This window comes from Etheostoma cragini, chromosome 17, assembly GCF_013103735.1.
Source record: "Etheostoma cragini isolate CJK2018 chromosome 17, CSU_Ecrag_1.0, whole genome shotgun sequence".
Taxonomy (NCBI): domain Eukaryota; kingdom Metazoa; phylum Chordata; class Actinopteri; order Perciformes; family Percidae; genus Etheostoma; species Etheostoma cragini.
Genome location: NC_048423.1, coordinates 12,429,139 through 12,443,840, shown reverse-complemented (window position 1 = coordinate 12,443,840; position 14,702 = coordinate 12,429,139). Strand labels below are relative to the sequence as shown.

Sequence of the window (14,702 nt, the reverse complement as noted above, 5' to 3'; positions counted from 1 at the left end):
GGGCGGTTGGTGACTGTGTACACAGGGCCCTCATGTGAGGAGGGCCCAAAAAGATGCTAGAATGGGTAGCTGTGGATGCAAGGAGGGGCCCATAGAAAAGGACTTTCTACAGGCGCCCCAACTTTTGTGCTGCACCTATAGTAGAAAATAATAGTGTTGAGTGAGGATGTGGTAAAAAATACAGCATGTACGATAGCAGTGTTGGTAATATTGGCTTTAGTAGTTAATGTACTTTGGTCGTGATGTTTTCTGTCCGTGCCATGCAAAGAGTCAAAAGATTTCCCATGATGCACTGGGCTGAGCGGCTGCCTGTGGAGGCTCGATGCTGGGGGATTCGGCGTCACCTTAGTTGTAAACAGATCAGACTGATTTATCATTTTTACCTTTTCAATCACAAACGTTTTCTACATCCTTAAATATTAGTGCAAAGGTTCAGTGATCTTATTGCAACTGCAGGGCAGTTTCTCCATATTTAATTTATTATTATACAAGCCCTGTCTGCATTTGTATTCTATTGAGTATTAGGTGAGTTTCTGAGTTTTCAAATCTTTGAGGGAGGGGAATATTCCAGTGCCTGTAAGGAAGCATCCTGATTCTATTGTGGGATTATTAGCATTAAGTGAAAATGGCATTGGAAGTTTGTACCTTCAGGGTTCTCCTGTATACTGCATTTACTGACTGAAATAATCATTGGCATTATTTCTTTATTAACAACCTTTTGTGTCTGTCTTCAATAAAACAATGTTTTTTTAATGTGCTGTCTGGCAGTGATTTCTTTCATAGTAATTAAGTATGTTATATTTCAAGAGGATTTTTTTTGCATATGACATTCATTACTTAATTGAATATTGCAGGATGCAATATTTGGTGCGTTACTCTTGGAACAACATTTTTTAATAAACTAATTACACTCAGGACACTAATAATCTATCCATGACATTTATATAGGTAGCCTGCAAGATGAATACTCAAGTCAGAATTTTTTTTTTTTTTATCACTTTTGGCTATATTGGGTCATATTTCTGGTCCCTTCTAATATAAAATGTTGCTTTTTTATGCATTAGTCCTGCAGTGCACTTACGTAAAGTATTAAAACCAAATTTCTTTTTTGCCTCGTCATCACGTGTAGCAATTAAACATAATAGAAATTTTAATACAAGGTGTGTATGAAAAAGAAAAAAAAGTGGTCCGAATACTCACTGAAGCCTTTTTATATACATTTTACCGCAGTGCTGATGATGCCGGTTTGAGAATGTCCTGAATCATCCCGGGACATCTAAGCAACACTGACTGACAGACTGAGCTTGGACACAAGAATGCGATTAGGAGTTCGCTCCAAGATTCATTTTTGCTGCAATCCATCCTGGGAAATGAATCACACAAGGTTCATTGTATGTTCACTTCCCCAGCACAACAACCTACAGTTTCACTCTCAATGTCTGTAGACAGCTGAATTGAAGGCACACTGTCATGTAAAAAGTAACCACAGGCCAGAGATAACTGGGTTTCTTCTAAGGAAAATTATAGATTTTTCCTTTTATAGTTATCAGTAGAAAAATGGCTTGGATTGTTTTCTTTTTTTTTGAATCAAATTAACAGCAACACTCACCCTTAACAAACCTGAAGTCTTTAGCGCCCTCAAGTGACTAAATAACCCAATACAAAGGCAGACTTTACTCTTCCCAAACCAGTATTATTGTTTGTCTACAGCTCTAGACAGTGTTCACACATAAATACATTTATGTTTACCACAAAGGGAGTTCTATCTGATGCATTAAAAACAGATTACAGTTGAGTGTTTTTTTGACAGCCAAAGGCCTTCAAAGCTAATGTTGAGAGCTTTGATAAATGAACAGTTTAAAAACAAACTGATTTTACCTTCAATGACTGTCAGAAACGCACAAAGACATACACACACATCCAAGGTGCATGTCTATATTTTAGTATGTTTTATAACACACGTGATGCATTTAAAGTCCATTGAGTAAAACAAGTATATTCTTCAGGCTTTCCTCTTCCTCTTCTGCATTTTTTTCCCGGACAGCGCCCCTTTCTGGGCTCCTCTCACCATGCCCTGGAACTGGCCCTGCAGTTTGGCACGCTTTCTGTAAACACAAAGAACAAAAAAATTTTTAGCGTCTGACATTGTAACAAATCAATTCCTTGGGAGAAAAGCTAAAAAAAAATTAGGCAATGACAACTGTTACCTTCGATTAAGCTGGGCCTTCTTCAGAGGGATGTACGCGTAAGGATCGAGCTTTCCTTGTTTCTTCACATCTCCTTTTCCTTTCTGAGAAATGTAGGATGAAATAATACACTCAGAATGATAGTTTCTAAACAGCAACTCCTACAGTGTGTGTTCCTGCATGCTGTCGGACTTACCTTTGACTTGTAGTCTGCCCCAGTGTCTTCCCTTCTTCCCAGAGGTCTGTGGATGCCTGAGCCCCCAGCTGAGAACAAAGAAAAGTGCCGCTCAATCAAAAAAATCCCAAAGTTAGCCTAAAAACAGTCAATTTAATCCCACACTTTAACTACGACCCAATGATACATCAGCACAGGCTTACTTATCAATTAGGATGTTTGGTGACAGTCCTACCTTTGTATTTTAGATGGGGTTCAATGTCCATGTCCTCATCACCATTGTCATCTCTGAACTTCCTTTTCTGTGTCTTTTTCTGAAGGTGATTAAAAAACCATAGATGTTAAAATAAAAACAGCAATAACCATGTCAGCAACAAGAACGCTAAATAATACATACTGCGTGACAAATAAGTACTCACACTTTTGACTCCAGCCTCTTCTAGAATATCTTTCATCTCTCCCTCATCTGTGGGAAAAGTAATAAACAGCCTGTTCATACATAAAGCAATGCAATGTACGTGATGGTTGGATGAACAGGATTCCTCGTACCTTTGTCTTTGCCATCCTCCTCGTCATCTTCTCTGATGATCAGCCGCCCGTCTGATGTCACCTTGAAGCCGTGGTCAACCTTGGCACTTTTTTTCAGCCCTGGGTTGGTGGCTGAGGAAAAAAAAAAACATTTGAATAAAATACCTCCACAGGATAAAGCAAGTTTGTCTTGTCAAAAATGTAGGCTCACAGCAACTATCAAAATAACATGTGTTACCTAGCACTCTCTGGGAAACCTTGGGATCCAGGAAGTTAAGTGGGTCATCTTCCTCTCCTTCTTTGAGCCAGGCCCGTGCTTTCTGCGGTTTTCCTGCTTTCTTCTGAGCATTACGAGCCTTTCCTTCATCCTCTGACAAATCACTGTCTGACTCTGCAAGGATGTCCTCAATACTGGAGAGGAGCGGAGACAAGCTTTAGAACATAGGGATAGGGTAACTGCATGAGGTAAGTCAGGGCTTTGTGTAGGGGGACAGTGGTCTACCTTTGGCTCTTTGTTTTAGGTTCGTCCTCTTCGCTCTCGGAGTCGTCATGCTGCTCTGCGACCTGTTTCCTCCTCTTGGTGCGAGCCTCGGCCTTGCGGATGTTTACAAGCACCTTGTGGTGTTCTGCTGGCAGCATGCTCTTCACCAGCTCAAAACTGGAAAGACGGCAGTTAATGAGACACACAAACACACGCAGACAGTGCATGACAGTGTAACGTATAAAAGTGATGTAGTTGTGGTACAAATGTCCCAGAGGAGACCATCTAGTACCAAGACATCCAGTGCTGGCTTCATGCAAGTAGTGTCTGAATATATGACTGATCTTCAGGCCTTCAAAAAATCTGACGTTAAAAGCAGTTAACAGTGTTAACAAACAGCTGGTACCATTATTAAACAAAGCCTTTTGGTTAATGTTAATTATAGTGCTAGCATGCTAATCCTAATATAAATATAATTTCACTGGACAGACAGTCCTTTAATCATTGGCATTTATAACAGTTTGTAGCAGCCAAACAGGCATTATTAATTGAAACAAAAAGGAATCAATCAGATGCATCATTGATGATCAAATATTAGTTCCATCAAAAACAGCACAGTAAAATCAAGTCTAGTCACTTAGAATAAAGTGAAATACATTTGTTGTCTAGACACAAGCACTTACAGACCATGATTACACACAAATAAAGTCATTTTGATTGTTCAAGTAAAATTTGTTGGACGACCAAAGAAAGAAGAGAAATTGCCAACCCAATCTGAAATAGTTCACTAGTTTTGGAGAGAAAAAAAGTCAAATAAGCTGATTTGGACATTTTAAGACATGCATTATCACACCCCGCCACGTCTCCTTCAGAGCTACAAGTTAGCTGGATGGTTCCCAGTTGAGGCTTAGTTTAAAAAAAAAAAAAACAGCACTTACCCAAACTTTCTGATAAACTTAGTGAAGATGTTCTTTAGTTTGGTTCTGAAGTGCCGCCTCACGTCATCTTTGATGTTCCCAACTCCCTCCATCTGAACACAGAGAATGAAATCTGTATTAATTGAGGGCATGCCTGTCTCTTATAGTGGACTAGAGTATCTATTATGTAAACACCTACCATGACAGTGGCATGTGATGCCAGCGTCTTGGGGTCCATGATGAAGAGGATGACCTTGATGAAGCCTAAGGCAGCTTTAACTATCTCTCTGGTACGCGACGACAGCAGCAGACAGATGTTGTGCAGCAGCTGCTCCCTGGTGGTCTCCTCTATAGCGTCTGGGGAAGAAAGTACACCAAACTTTATCCAGTCCACGGACATAATCATTTAAAACACCAAACGGAAATTGCTGGAAAGTCAGCAGGCCTACCTTTATACTCGAACACCAGTCGAGTAAGGGCTAACACTGTACAGGTGATCATGGTGACGGAGCCTGTAAGTCCTGCATACACCAACACTAAATACTCCTCCATGGCATCTGGATCAGAGACAGACACTCGGTTAGTATTTTAAACCAAATCATCAAAATGAGAAACTTGCATCTGCACATACACAACAGAAGAAAGACAGGTGTGTTACCTTTTGTGTTCCCACAGAAGCGGACAAATGCACTTCCTATTTCCACCAGCAGGTTGTAGGCATTCTTACGTGCGCCAACGGACACCTCCTTGGTGCAAATAATCACCTGACAGAGAGAACAACCTCATGAAGATTTTAAATATCGGTGTGTTTTTTTGTTTGCAAGCACTTGTTTGTGTTTGTACCTCTGGCAGCAGCGCTGTGATGAAGTCTTTGTGATCTTCATTTAGCCTTTTCACAATGTGGATCAGACACTTCAGTCTTGGCTGAGAAAGAGAAACACAGAAAGATACAATCAGACCATAGAGTGCCATAAAAAACAGATATACAACTCCATCTAACGTCAGCTTCTTTTTTCCTCTCCCTCTACACAGCAGTCTCACCCTCTTTGCTGGTGAAGAAGCCTTTTTCAGAGTGTCGAGCAGGACGACTTTGAGTGTTTCCAGATTAGCCACAACAAACGATCTGCACTCATCTCTCTCTCCTCCGCACATCTCCTCCAGCACACGGTACGCCTTCTTCTGCATGCCCGGCTCTTTGTTCTGGAAACAAATGCACCAAGTCACATATAGTTTACAAGAAATAGTTAAGTTCGAAAGCTTTATTAAAAACTGGACATTTTGTTAAGCACACTGTGTATACCCTTACCTCTAAATACGGCCTAATCAGTTCAAAGGTTTTAGTCATGGTGACCTCATCAACGGAGGGAGCCATGGCGACTACAAGGTCCATCATTGACAGCCTGAAAGGTAGTGATTGAAGAGTAAGTGTACTGATATTTACTAATTTCTAAAATTAATTCAATGAACAGATAAAATGCAGACATAACTCTACAGTAATATATTGATATTCATGCCCCACCGTGTGAAGTCCGTGGTGTCGGTGCTTCTCAATCGGTCTATGGCTTTTTGCAGGAAGGTGCAGACCATCTGAGGAGGATTGTTGTAATTAAAGATAAACCAGCACAAGAAATATGACACAACCCGAGAAATACGAGCCGATGGAAAATCATCAGTTCTTCACCAAAAGAAGACTAGACGTGTTTTTTTCCCCTGATGAAAGCCCAGCCCTCCACCCCAGTACACTTCAGAGTGTTCAGTCAGATCATTCAATTATGTAAACAAAACATGAAATTCTTTGTCAATGCACCGCATGAGAACATTAAACAGCAGAATGTGAGCAGATTTAACAGACCTCTGTTTCGGTGACAGTTAAGTAGACCTTGATAGTGTCTAGTATAGCCATCCTGTAGGTGCCGGACTCTCCAGCGGCAGGCTGCTGGCCATACACATTGAAAAGGATGGGCAGGAAGTTCTTGGAGAAGCGGCCCACTTCAGCTTTTTCTTCCTCTACAGAGGTAAAGCAGACAGAGTAAGTAGCTGCAGTACTGTTTATGTGTTGGCTCTCGCTGTGAATGCGTGTCCTCGTACCAGTGGAGCAGCTCTTGCTGACAATAGTGCGTAGGGCCTGGCACACTGTGAGCCTCAGGTCTGGCCGTTCATTAACAGCCATGCCGAGTGTGCGCGCGATGCCTTTGAAGGATGCCAGCAGGTCCACAGGACATGTACAGAAGCCAGGGAGCATGGTCCAGATCTAAAAGAAAAGTCCAGGCATTTGAGGCACTTCTCGTCAACTCATTTACTGGAACTCTGAATACACCAGAGTTAAGTCAGCGTAGAGTTACCTGCATCTGTAATGTCTGGTAGACTTTGGCTTCAAGTTTCTGTCCCGCTTGCTCTAATTCGTCAGCTACAACACAAAAACAGAGTCAACAGTTAATACACATAAAAGTTAACTCAGCATCACAGACATCCAACCCTTAAGTGGAGCATCGTACATATGTTTACCTCTATGCTTGAGTGTAGAAGCCAGGGGGAGGAAATAAGAAGCGAAGAAACCAAGGTGAGTGTTCTTCACGTGATCCCGTATGACCGGGACCAGCCAGCTGCGTGGGAACTCCAAGTCATCACTGGGGGAAAAAAGAGATCCACACACAATCAGTCGAACCACTACAACGAAACACAGGCAACTCAACAGTGTTTTTGTGTCCTTGTTATTTGCACTTACTCATAGCCGGTGATGTTGAGGGGAACTGCAGCCAGCACAACTTGAGGCCCCATGCTCTCTACAGCTCCTCCTACGGCCAGGTCCAACTCCCCGCTGAAGGGGAACTGAGGAGTGGAGCGTAGGTCTGCCAGAGACTGCAGGGACTGTCCAGGACACAACACAAAGACTCAGGCAAACTTTTATTTGTCAACACTCACAGATTTACCAACAAGGTTTTGTGGCTATACCTTGGTCATGATGGGGTGAGCTTGTTTCCCTGCAGCTCGATAGAAGCAACCCAGGATCTGCAGCACAAATGGCCAGGAGGCATGGAAGCGATAGGACAATCCTTCTTCTACGATACTGAAACACACAACCACAATTATCATGATGGGGATTTCAAGGAGTCTCTACAAAGAATACACTGAGACTAGCTCACAGTGAGAGAGCTTACCGAAACATTTTGCAGACATAGGAGGGGTTTCCCGCAGAGGCTGTGGCAGTGAGCATGCCCATTTCCTCCATGTGGGGGGCAACACATTCAGCCAACAAGGTCTACAGATAGAAAGAAATCATCAATTAAGGACCTTGCATATATATTGTAGAAAATGAAAACCACCCACTGAATTTTTTTTCTCTCCCTGTCTTCAATTATAATCCACAAATATGCTAAACCTAGCCTTGGCAAAAAAAAAAAAAATCCCTTGAGTGACCCGATGTGGATGGATGAGTTCATTACCTTTAGTGTATTGGTGGCTGCAGAAACCACCTGTGTGTGAGGCGACAAAAGGCAGGACATGGCAGCAGAGAAGAGGCGAGGGAGGTGGCCCAAACTCAGAGAACTCTGCAAACTACACAAAGACACACAAACTGTTAAGCCACATGCGTAATCTTACTGAAAAAAACAGAGAAAGCATTTGTGATGCTGGGGTTTCGTTACCTCGCCAAGTGAACATGTGCTTTCTCCATGACAGCGAGCCAAGCCATTAAAGGCTGCAGATCGTTCTCACTGGGCAGGTAGTCGTACAGAGCCTGAGGATGAGAAATGGCATATTAGCTTTCACGCTACATTTTGCATTATGACATCATAGCCTTGGTTTTGTTGGTATTTTCTCACCGTGATGATCTGTGCATTAAGTTCCGGTGACAGGGTTGAAGCATTTGGCTTCCCGCTGAACAGCCTATGAAAGGCTTGCATGGCACTCGCCGTCACCAGCTACAGCCAGAAACACAGCAGCAGCGTTATAAACTACATATGATTATTTATGTAGAAGGACAAAAGGGTATCTGGCTGCACCTACGCATGTCTCTGTGCTCTCACCATATGGCTGAGTGTCATCACTCGCAGCAGAGTTTCACAACAGGACTTGACTGCTCCCAGAGGAAAGGTCCCAATCAACTCCTTCAGAAGACCCAGCACGTGAAGTGTGGTGGTGTCCTCGTTGCTGCCTGAGGAGGGAAAGAAATAGACATGAACTACAATTTGCTGGACAACCATGAAAACAAATTTACCTTCCCACAGTAAGAAAAACAAAAAAACAGTTGTCTTACCTCCAGCCTGTTCCATTTCTTTCATGCAAAACTTGGCTGTGGTCACTGCAGCAGGGTGATGGGTTGGAGCGTTATCTGTAAACAGGAAGTCACTACCTCTGAGAACAGAGCAAATGCCTTGCTGTGCTGCTTTACGGACCTGAAAGGAAGTGGACATGAAATAATTAAAAGGCACAAAATGATACAATTTTAGCATTTTTCATTCAACATGGAATACTTCTGAGGAAGTTACTGGCAGGCTGGGGAGACAAACCTTAGGCTTGCTGTGAACTGTGAAGCTGAGAAGACCGTGGTAGGCCTGAAGAGTAGTCGGGTAAGTCCAGACGGATGCATCCTGCTTCCTCAACAAAGTGGCCAGGCATGACAGGATCTATAGATGCAAAAATGACAAACTCAATTCTATGCTGCCTTCTTGAAAAGTGAACAATAAAAAAGAGAAATGGACACAGAGAGTGCGCCTGGATAGCTCAGTTGGTAGAGCGGGCACCCATGTATAGAGGTTTACTCTGTTCCGCCTCTCATGTCTTCAGCTATCTTATCACAAATAAAGGCTGAAAATGCCCCAAAAATAATCTTTTAAAAAATCCACTCACCCATCTAACCGCAGAGGCACTCTCAGACGTGGCCTGTTTAGACATGACATCCATCAGAGCCTTGGTGGTGTCTGAGAACTTAGAGATGAGCACTGGAGCAGGAACCCTGGGGAACACAACATTTAGAGTCAATTCTAATTAGCCTCGACATGAATGGAAATGTTTGTTTCGGCGACAAAAGTTGTTGAAGACCAACCGCTTCATGACGAGGTTGAGGAGGTACGCCACTGCCGTCTGAGACTCTGGTGAGTCCACAACCTCCAGGGTGGTCATCTACAAAAAGCACATTTTTCAGACACAACACCAAGTTTTACTATCACCTTTCAACACACCACAAGGTATTTGGAAAATGTCCAACACTATTTTGATTAATGGCAGCACTTACCAAAGCAGCAAAGTACTCTGTTTCAGTCTCCTTCCCTCCTTGACTACGGATCACCTCAGTCACAGCTGCCAACACTGCACAGATCTGTGAGACACATCAGAAAACAGTGTTACAAATACAGGAAAACTCTGCGTCTTGGATTTCCCAGTACATGTGATAGTGGTGTTGGAATCCTCCCATCAACTCCTAAAAATATCATCCACAACATCTCAGAGCTACTTTCAAGTGTTTTGGTTTTCACTCCTAATGCAAAAAAGCGATTTGCCTATATCAAAACAAGAGGCTTGCCAGTGTAACAAATGAGCCGTTTGAAGCCATTTGTTAACGGGGTTTTGTGAATAAATGATCTCTCTTTAGTGTATTGCCTACCTCCTTGTGAGCAGCTGAATTGGATTCCCAGTAGCGCTGCACCTTTCTGAAGGTCAAGTTGGAGCAGTCTGACAGGCCGCTGAGGAAAGTACCTGAGGTTCTTTCTGAAAACGCCTCGGGCTCCTCTTCCATACAGGCATCTTTCCGGCTACTGACCTCAAGCGGACCCGCCTGCAGATCATTGTGTAGCTTAAGAGCATCAACTGTTAGATCGCTCTTTCCTGAGGGAAAAAAAAAAAGATGTAGAGGTACCCCATTACATTAAGCTGTCCTCCCCATAGCGCAAATAGAAGCCATCCTAGGGCATGATAAGGTTTCCACATGCACACACTTTTTCCACATGTAGCCACACCATTTTAAGGATGAAGGATTAGAAACATACAACCAAAGTAAACAAGACATGAACAGGTCTGCACATAACCTTGATTCAACTACTGTAAGTATGCATTTCATTGCTGAGAATCAGACTGAAACAAGGATTAAATGAAGCTTGGTGCTGCACAGGCCTGACAAAGCATCACCAGGAAGGCTAACAAGTATTGGATCATGTCTAGGAGTTATTTACTTTCAGCAGTCAGTAACTGATTGATTTGAAACTTATTAAATATGATGACATAATTGTTTTTGGTACCCTGAAATTGGGGGGACAATGGCCATGTATAAACGGGGGTGCAATTTGTCATTGTACACTAAATGTGTGGATGTATGAACACTTTCAAACTTCAGAGTAAATACATTTAAAAAAATGTGCTGGAGTAAAGAGCCAACACAGCTAAACAGCTTTGTCTCTGGCCAAATACTTCCAACCTATAGCACTATTGTTGTCGAGACTATTTCGGGTTGATACCTACAACGTAATGACATCTGCAATAATTAACTTTATCTTGATGTGTCGACGCAGTTAAACAATGTGCCTCATTCAGACACAAACACACAGCTGCTGTTGTCATGTAAAACCGAAGACTGAACTGACTGACACGTTATTTCAGCGGACCAAGGGGCAAAGACAGACGGGTCGAAGTTAGGCTTTCTGCTGACAACTTTATTGGGTGGCAGATGAACATTAAATGGCGAGACATAAAGTTAGCTTGGGCTGTTGCAAGTTAAATGGCTGACGCTAGCTACTGTTAGCACTAGCCACACAGACCCACGTGTAACGCTGAGGGGAAGCTTACCGCTGGGTCGGCTGAAGAAGCGGCTTTTGGCAGCCTGCCTAAAACGACTCGTCTGCGGGTTTGAGTCGCTACTGTGTCCTTTCTTCCATCGTTTGAGTTTCGACACCGTCCCAGATCGAAGTTTCCCCGATTTTACCATTTTCGGGGTTGAAAATAATCACGTTACCCCAAACTGTCTGTGTAGGTCCAAGTCATGGATGCATTAACAGATGCCGCTGTCGCTTACCAAAAGACGTCACGATACGCTCCCGTGGTCTGCCAGGGCCTTGTTGTTACTTGCCAGTAAACGTCGCTGTTCAACAAAAAACAACACACACACACATCATAAGGTTACTGCCACTCTACTCTATACATGTATGAAATATCTTGAACTCCTACCAACACCATTCCTGTATATTCATAACCATGTATACTCTTAATAGCAGTTTGACCACATTTTCCTAGAATGTGTAATTTGAAGGATTTTATAGCTCTTGGTAGCCAATGAAAAAGTACATTAAATATTGAGAAAAGTCTGAAAATAAACTTCATTATCAATTTGATTATTTGTGTAATGACATTGCTTTAGAATACGTTCTTATGTCAGATACTCGTTGTTGCAACAATCAGAGACACAGAAAATGGTTTTACATTTTTATTAACAAGTCGTTCAAGTACAGTGAGCATTATGTTGTACATAAGACTACAGTGACTTGTTTGGAATGGTGAAATAAAAACAAACCTAATAATTTATCATGACCTTTTAGAAAGATGACCTGGTTAAATGTGTGTCTTTGTTATGAGTTGAGAATTGTAAAATGTAGTGAGCACATAGTTACATGACCATAGTTATATGACCAAACAACACATATGGAAACTGACATTTACATTTTTTTCTTTTGACTAAAGTTTTCTATCGTCTCTACTTCTCAAATCGCATGACATAAAGCTAAAATAATAAAAAAAAAAACATATTCAGTTTAGTACAAACACACATGAGAAGGAGGGGGACTTGTGTACACAATAGAGCTCTGAGTTGATGTCCACACAAACGGACAGACAGACAGACACTGGGATGTGCATTTTAGGACTACTAATCTAAAGTGGCCGAGTGCTTTTCGATATACTTCATTTGGAAAAAGGAAAAATTACAAAAAGGAGCAATATAAAAGCAATATTTTCTTGTATAAAATGTACACAAAGTTACACTGCAGTGCCAACTGGAAAATGATTTCAGGCCCTACTCCTATTCCTGTCCCCCTCTCTGGCATGTCCCTTATATTTTCTCCTCTTCGTAGCCCTTTGTCTCCCTCCTCAGTTAGCAATAACTTGTGGGTTTATATTGACAATCACTTGAACGACAAAGTCTTTTTGGATCTTGGCGTCTTGAAGACGAGTCTTATCAGTCAGGAGCTTCCCGGAAAAGAACCACCTCTGGCGGTTCACCTCAATTTCTTCCCGTTCTTCCAACTGTTTCTTTAGATCAGCGATGGAGTCCGCCATGCTGGCTGTCAGACGCACATCATTTCCTTTAAAAAAAAAACACAAGGTATAAAAAGAGTTTACACATATTTCTGAACAAGCTGTGACACACTGAAAAGCTTTGCATTATGAATCAATCTTCAGCCTAGATGAGACCAGATGTGATGAAATGCTGTATGCATGCAGTCATGTAGTTCTGTTGATTTAAATGTCACATTATAGGTCTTACTGGGTGTTTCTCACCTGTTGACAATCGCACCCGCAGCTGGAACTCTTGTCTGCAGGGAGGGGGTTGAGCTTGTTTCTGTGTGGACTCAGAGACTTTGTTCTCACTGGACGTTTCAGAGATGAGGTTGACAGGCGGGGCTAAAGTGTAGGCTGGGAGTTGGTAGCAGTTACCCAGTTCATCATAACTCTCTGTGAGAGAGCCTGCAGAGGGACAGATGGACTACGTAAACAACCGGATTTCAAAAACCTTGCTACAAGAAATAGCAACTGACTTTAACCCTGATATATAAACACCCTTCTCTACTCCAATAAACCAGTAGAAACATGAGGTCATCATATTTACATTATATTTACCTACATCACATTTAAATCAAAAACACCAGTGTTGTTGAACTAAATGCTTAAAAGCAAAAGCATTTGTGTGTGAGTAGGTAAATATGCACAAACAAACGTTCTGTGCCATGGCTTTCTGCGCACCAATCCATTCAAAGTGGTCACGCAGCACTCTGACTATTATGTAACTATTACAGCCGTAATCTCTAAACAACTGATGCATGGGATTCTGCAAAATACCCTTTGACATTTTGAAAATTATTGTTTATGCATGTGTGCTGGAAGTTCTAGGACATTTACTGTTTACAATTGATAGCTGGATATAGCACATTTCCACATCTGAGAGAGAGTGTGTGTGTGTGTGTGTGTGTGTGTGTGTGTGTGTGTGTGTGTGTGTGTGTGTGTGTGTGTGTGTGTGTGTGTGTGTGTGTGTGCGTGTGTGTGTGTTCGTATGCCTGTGGGTGGTTTCATACCATGTGGCAGAGTGATGCAGGCTCCATCCACTATAGCCTGTGCTAGCTCCAGGTCATTGCACTCTGCAGCCAGGGCTGCTGCTCTGAGTGCATCCCAGATCTCTTTGCGTCCATCAAAGGCGGGAGCCGTATCCCAAAACTCATCCCTTTTACTCCTCAGCTGGCCCTCCATCATTGGGTACTCACTCTTCCACTTTGGACGCTCCTTTTTTAGTGGCTCATTGCGCCCTGAAAGAAGAAAAAAAAAAAAGGCAGTGTTCAGTCTAATCTAAAGACTAATGTAACAACTGATCCAAAGGTTGTAACCCAATATCATCAGGGCTGTGCTCTGCTGGCTGCTTATGCAAACAACTCGTAGTTTTTTAAAGAGGTGCTGTGTTCGCGGTGACATAATGGCTGCAGCTAATCACTGTAAAAGGGATTACAGGGCAGTAACCAAGTATCTGGTAGTGAAGTTCTGAGAAACGTACTTAGTATGTAGATGCTTGCCAGGTTGGTTCAGGCCACAACTGCTGTTAAAAATGTCTCTCTCTACTATAACCCTGGGACACGTGTGAGTTTGAAAAAATATTTTTGTGTAATTCAAATGTACTTTCTATTACTAACATAGTGCCCTAAACAGAGCTATAATTTCTGACAAAAGAAATCACGTAAAACTATATGTCATAAACGGTCTATTTCTTTGAACATTAAAGAGCATCAAAACTGAAAAAAATGTCCCTATATAAGATACATTAGAGAAGCTACAGAGAATGCTTCAAATGTTCTATTTTTCCTTCTTTTCTTCATTGCTTTATTTTACACGTGGTCATGTACACACCAGTGAGGGCCAAAAAAAGGCTAACTATAAGAACAATCTTCAGTAAAACTGCCATTGGACAAAACAGCCCTTAAAAATTACAACAGTTTTATGAGCTATATAGGCTAAGTAAAGCTAAGTACCTATTATACACGCAACTCCTCTTTATAACTCCAACAACACATAAACCAAGTAACTTTATACACCCACTGCAGGTGTTACCATGCTGATATACACTCACCGGCCACTTTATTAGGTACCCCATCCTAGTAACGGGTTGGACCCCCTTTTGCCTTCAGAACTGCCTCAATTCTTCGTGGCATAGATTCAACAAGGTGCTGGAA

At 42.1% G+C, this 14,702-nt stretch overlaps 2 protein-coding genes across 4 annotated transcripts in view; both read right to left on the bottom strand.

Annotated features, from left to right (window-relative positions):
- Positions 1-1,395: 1,395 nt before the first annotated feature.
- On the bottom strand, positions 1,396-11,312 carry rrp12 (ribosomal RNA processing 12 homolog). Its single transcript, XM_034898051.1, has 34 exons — positions 11,065-11,312; positions 9,890-10,110; positions 9,521-9,604; positions 9,332-9,408; positions 9,136-9,241; positions 8,796-8,912; positions 8,543-8,681; positions 8,313-8,440; positions 8,109-8,207; positions 7,932-8,023; positions 7,731-7,842; positions 7,446-7,546; positions 7,240-7,354; positions 7,013-7,155; positions 6,793-6,914; positions 6,630-6,694; positions 6,376-6,538; positions 6,140-6,294; positions 5,807-5,874; positions 5,594-5,687; positions 5,329-5,487; positions 5,131-5,211; positions 4,946-5,051; positions 4,737-4,844; positions 4,487-4,644; positions 4,309-4,400; positions 3,392-3,547; positions 3,128-3,300; positions 2,911-3,021; positions 2,781-2,827; positions 2,597-2,675; positions 2,383-2,450; positions 2,208-2,290; positions 1,396-2,105 (listed from the first exon to the last, which is right to left on the bottom strand). Exons 1-34 carry the CDS (start codon positions 11,201-11,203, stop codon positions 2,003-2,005), a joined length of 3,864 nt encoding a protein of 1,287 aa, XP_034753942.1. The 5' UTR covers positions 11,204-11,312; the 3' UTR covers positions 1,396-2,002.
- Positions 11,313-11,822: 510 nt separating this feature from the next.
- ubtd1a (ubiquitin domain containing 1a) overlaps positions 11,823-14,702 on the bottom strand; it is a 6,885-nt gene continuing 4,005 nt past the window's right edge. For all 3 annotated transcript variants that reach the window (XM_034898335.1, XM_034898336.1, XM_034898337.1), the window contains 3 exons: positions 13,560-13,787; positions 12,769-12,954; positions 11,823-12,572 (listed from right to left, as the gene is read on the bottom strand). In XM_034898335.1, coding sequence (XP_034754226.1) covers positions 12,358-12,572; positions 12,769-12,954; positions 13,560-13,787 — 629 coding nt within the window. In that variant the 3' untranslated portion in view covers positions 11,823-12,357. The remainder of the gene's footprint in view (positions 12,573-12,768; positions 12,955-13,559; positions 13,788-14,702) is intronic.